The sequence below is a fragment of the Monopterus albus genome, unplaced genomic scaffold (assembly GCF_001952655.1).
Source record: "Monopterus albus unplaced genomic scaffold, M_albus_1.0 scaffold328.1, whole genome shotgun sequence".
In the NCBI taxonomy this organism is placed as follows: Eukaryota; Metazoa; Chordata; class Actinopteri; order Synbranchiformes; family Synbranchidae; genus Monopterus; species Monopterus albus.
Genome location: NW_018128208.1, coordinates 643342 through 647790, shown reverse-complemented (window position 1 = coordinate 647790; position 4449 = coordinate 643342). Strand labels below are relative to the sequence as shown.

Genomic DNA, 4449 nt, shown 5'->3' with positions numbered 1-4449 from the left:
GTTACTCAAACTTGGGAGTGTTATTCCAAGACCCTGTAGTCACATCAAACAACCATCCTAAATTAGCTTCTTTATTGTGTGACCAACCTGTAGCACTTCATTAACACAAGACATACAATAACAGTGTATAGCTCCTTCAAAATGAGGTGTCTTGGTTTTACTAGTGTTAATATGTAAATTTATTTAAATTTAAATGTCAGCAATAACAGCTTTGCAGCCCTTCTTCACCTTTTTGACGCTGCGGTAGTTCTTTTTACTAGGTGCGAGATATCTTCATTGTCAGAAATTCCTCCTCTGAGTCCCCTTGAGGTTGGTAGTGCTGGTAGGAGGACTTGTTATATTCTGAGAGAACCAGGTTAGCTGTTTTCCTGTTTTCGGTCTTCACACTAAGCTAATCAGCTGCTTGCTGTAGCTTTATATTTAATGGACAGAAATGAGAGTGGCATCAAGCCTCCCGTCTAAGTGAATCAGTGTATACAGAAATGTGGAATTATCGCTTTAGCTCATGAACTTTGCGATGGAAAAAAACAATGACTGTGCCAGACACAGTGAAAGTTTTATTCAGAGGACGACAGGCTCAGTCTCTCAGAGACTTATTATATGATAATCATATCAGTTTGGAAACAAATCTTAGAGGTGTTGTATGAAGAAGTCAATGTAATCCTGTCAAGTTTGTGCTCTATCAGCCAAATGTGTGGAACCAAACAGGGTTTGTGGGTTCCAGGCCAAAACTCAGCTGTTTCATTACATCTTTCTTTTGCTTTCCAGATGTGTGCTGTCCAGATGCTATTCATTTTACCTAACTCTATTGGCAGCTTGTCATGTCTTACCTCTGTTTCAACAAGGCAGGGCACAAAGAGAGACATAAAGAAATGAGGGGAAGCCATATGTTTGACAGGCTAATACAAGGTGAACCTCAGTCATTCCAAGAATGTGTTTGACACTAAATAGTTCATTTTGGGTCCATCTCATGGGAACTTTGAGCCAAGGAAACTGATGTGTTTACTAGGCAGCCTTTGATCTGAAGAAAGAAAGATGCCAAAAACCTCGTAACACTTTATAAGATTATGTTTCATTGTACATCACATTGTAAGAGCTGCTGCTAAGTTTATGCAGACTAAGATCATGCAGCAACGAGTTGAAAAAGGCTCAATAATACCTTTTTATGGATGAAATGCTCAACATCTCATGTCTGAAAAGAGCTTCACTTTACAACAGTAACAAATAAAAAATACAATTAGACAAAAAAACAAAGGTATGTGGAAAAAATATATAAACACATATTGCATGTCCAGTTAAGCAAAATTTGCAACATCCTTCACAATTATCAACACAAATACAAAATTAGACTGTACTCTCAAAAGGGAGCTTGTCTCTGTCTCTCTCCCAGTAGTGGAGTTTGAAGAGGCGTTTGAACAGGTTGAAGGCGTTTGATGTTTATGGCAGAGAACAACAGCGGGTCCGAAAAACCGACAAATCCAGATGCTTCAGAGTTCTCTGTGTAGACACATGAAAAATAGCACAACAGCCAGCGCAAAAATACTGAAATATATGAATAGTTTGCCATTTTTTGGAAGTACTCTCACAACCCTCCACCTACCAGCACCTCTAAGGGTCACTTATTGGGGGTTTTACTGGGGGGTTTGTGCCTGTTCTTACACTTTGAATTCACATCTGGGAGAATGTTTGCTATTTTTGCTTAAAAATACTGAAGTGATTGACTAATTGTCGCAGCTCTATATGAGATATATGGTGTTAATGTGTGGGTTTCAGAGATGCTGGGAGGGTTTGCTGGTACATTTTGTTACCTTTAGACAGAGCCAGTCGGGCCGTTTTTCCTGTTTCCAGTCTTTGTGCTAAGCTAAGCTAGCTGGCTGTTGGCTCTGGTGTTAGATCAATCATCTTACCAATCTTCTCATCTAATAATATGGCAAACTATTCCTTTAACGTCATCATTCTTTGCAGCAGATAAAAAACACCATCTTTCCTCTAATTGTCCTCTCACCGTGAATGCCGATCATGTGCTCCAGGATCAGGACTCTCTCGGCCAGGATCTTCAAGGCCTCCCTGAGCTGCTGCACCACCTCAACCTGAACAAAACCACCATGTTTATTCAGGACACATTTTCAAATTAACTTTGGGGGGCACTAATGCTTCTTACCTCATTCAAGCCTTCCCCTGCTTCTCCTTTTGGTCCTGGTGCTCCCTTTGAAAACAGTAAGGTAATCTTGTTATCTTTGTGTTGGGTGACTGTGTGCACAGTATGTGTGCTTCGTTTAACACAGTAACTTTGTACTCACAGGTAGGCCCCGCTCGCCCGATACACCTGGAGGCCCCTTGTGGAGTAAAACAGAGAGAAGTCATTTAGGACTTGCACATATCATTGGCTTGGATTCTGTATTCGCGCTGACTACAGAGGGGACTTGACATGGCTGCTCAGATTAGTGAGGCCTGGCTTTGAATGAGACAGAGCGAGTAGGATTAGTCATGGCTTTGAGTAAGTCTTGTGAGCTTGTTCACCTTTAATGTGTTTAAAATCACATGATGAATAGGTCTATTTACAAAATGTAGAATAAAAAGAATTTTTATAGTTCATCATCATCAAATAGTGAGGATGATTCTTAAAGCAGCCTCACCCTTTCCCCTGGATCTCCTTTAGGCCCGGGCATCCCTGGTCTGCCTTGGAGGCCTTCCTGGCCCTCATGTCAGATAAACAGAAGGACATGTATTAATGATGTCAGTCATAGATTCATGTTTACATTAATGAACAATCAGCTCTCAGTGACAGATACTCACGTCTTGTCCCGGCAGGCCTGGTATGCCCACCGCTCCTCTCGGTCCTGCAGGGCCTGGAGTGTCACACATGAAAAAATTCACACAGTCAGGGGCATGACTGTAAAATGTTGAAGTTGGGCTTTGACTACTGTGCAATGTCAAAATTCAGTTCAGTCAATTTAACATCGCTTGATTTAATTCAAGAATTATATTGTCCCATGATAGAGATTTATCAGGGTTCACAAAATAAACACAATTAACCATTTGAACCCCTTTGTTCTAATGTTTCACTTAAACTTTTCCCAAAATAAAAATGGTTTCACAAATGTACCACTGCATTATAACATCCACACATTATCTACCGACTGACATTCACACATACAGGTAATTTAGAGTCACACAGGAAGAACATGCAAACCCCACACAGGAATGCTCCAGTCAGAATTCAAATGCAAAACCTTCTTGCTGTGAGGCAACAGTGCTAACCACTGCACCACTCTGCCACCCTGCATAACAACATCAAATGGATAATTGCTGTAACTGAGTTCAAGTTCTTCTTCTTACACATTCTCAGGCTAATTGGCATGAAAGACTTGCTATATTTGGCTGTTTTGGGGTTTCTCTGTGTATATGAACAGTGCTTGGCTATACAATGTGCAAATGTAATGAGGGAGTTTCGTGAACTGTGCTGGACTGAGGACATGCTGTGTGATTCTTTGGTGTTTTCCTCTAACACATGGTTTGAAAACAGATTATATTCCTACCTGAGGGGCCGACAGGACCTGTTGGACCAGGAGGGCCGACTACAACCTGAGGAGCAGGAAGAGCTGAACGAAAGGGGATCTCCTCTGGGAACAACAGACATTTAAACAGAAAGGTTCATGTAACTTTTGCATGAAAGATAACAGAGACTATAATGACATATTAGAAAAAACATAATAATACCTGACTGGAGGTCATTAACAACCATGTTATGGCAAGAAGCAGGCTAACAGCTTATCATTTAGATCATGTTCTAATCAAGAAGATGTAAAATTATTTCCAAGTTTTAATGACCTGAAATAAAACTAGGTTTCTATGACTGCTTTCACTGATCAACGCTACACATACAGTATTTACTGAAGCGACTCCAACACAGCAACCAAACAGTTACTTGTGAAAGTGGTCAAAATCTCCATGACTCCATTGCTGCTGGCTGCCGAAGCTTTAACACTGGGCATCTGTACTCTAAAGACAGCATCACTGGCATGAATTAGGTTTCATTCATTCCTGCAAGTTCTTTGCAATTTAACCTTCATAAAAGAAAAGATGGTTTCACTTTGACCTCCTAGACATTTAACACGAGTAGATCTAAGTGTTTTGTATATTTCCCTTTATGTTGATTTGATTTATGCCAGGAGAGCTCTGCAAAATCTCCTCTGCTCACTGCGATATCATGATGGCTTTGTCCACTCTCAGCACAAAGCTGCTTATTGGATGATAATCACAAATAAAACATGTCAATACAGATTTGAATGCACACAAAAGTACTGTAAGTACAGTGTTTGAGTAGATATATTTAATTACTTTCCACCACCGGTCCCTGATCAGACTGAAGGACCACCAAGTTACAGATGAACAGAGTTTGTCAAATAGGGGTTTGATTAGTCATCACCACAGTGAGATACATATCAC

The 4449-nt window shown here is 40.4% G+C and overlaps 1 protein-coding gene across 5 annotated transcripts in view; it reads right to left on the bottom strand.

Moving 5' to 3' along the window:
* Positions 1–7: 7 nt before the first annotated feature.
* The window catches only part of col26a1 (collagen, type XXVI, alpha 1), a 22423-nt gene continuing 17981 nt past the window's right edge, over positions 8–4449 (bottom strand). For 4 of the 5 annotated variants that reach the window (XM_020624495.1, XM_020624491.1, XM_020624492.1 and 1 more), the window contains exons 8-14: positions 3540–3623; positions 2797–2849; positions 2637–2699; positions 2301–2336; positions 2162–2206; positions 2006–2090; positions 8–1497 (exon numbers count right to left, since the gene is read on the bottom strand). In XM_020624495.1, the coding sequence (XP_020480151.1) occupies positions 1358–1497; positions 2006–2090; positions 2162–2206; positions 2301–2336; positions 2637–2699; positions 2797–2849; positions 3540–3623 (506 nt within the window). In that variant the 3' untranslated portion in view covers positions 8–1357. The remainder of the gene's footprint in view (positions 1498–2005; positions 2091–2161; positions 2207–2300; positions 2337–2636; positions 2700–2796; positions 2850–3539; positions 3624–4449) is intronic. The other variant, XM_020624494.1, reaches the window with a different exon arrangement.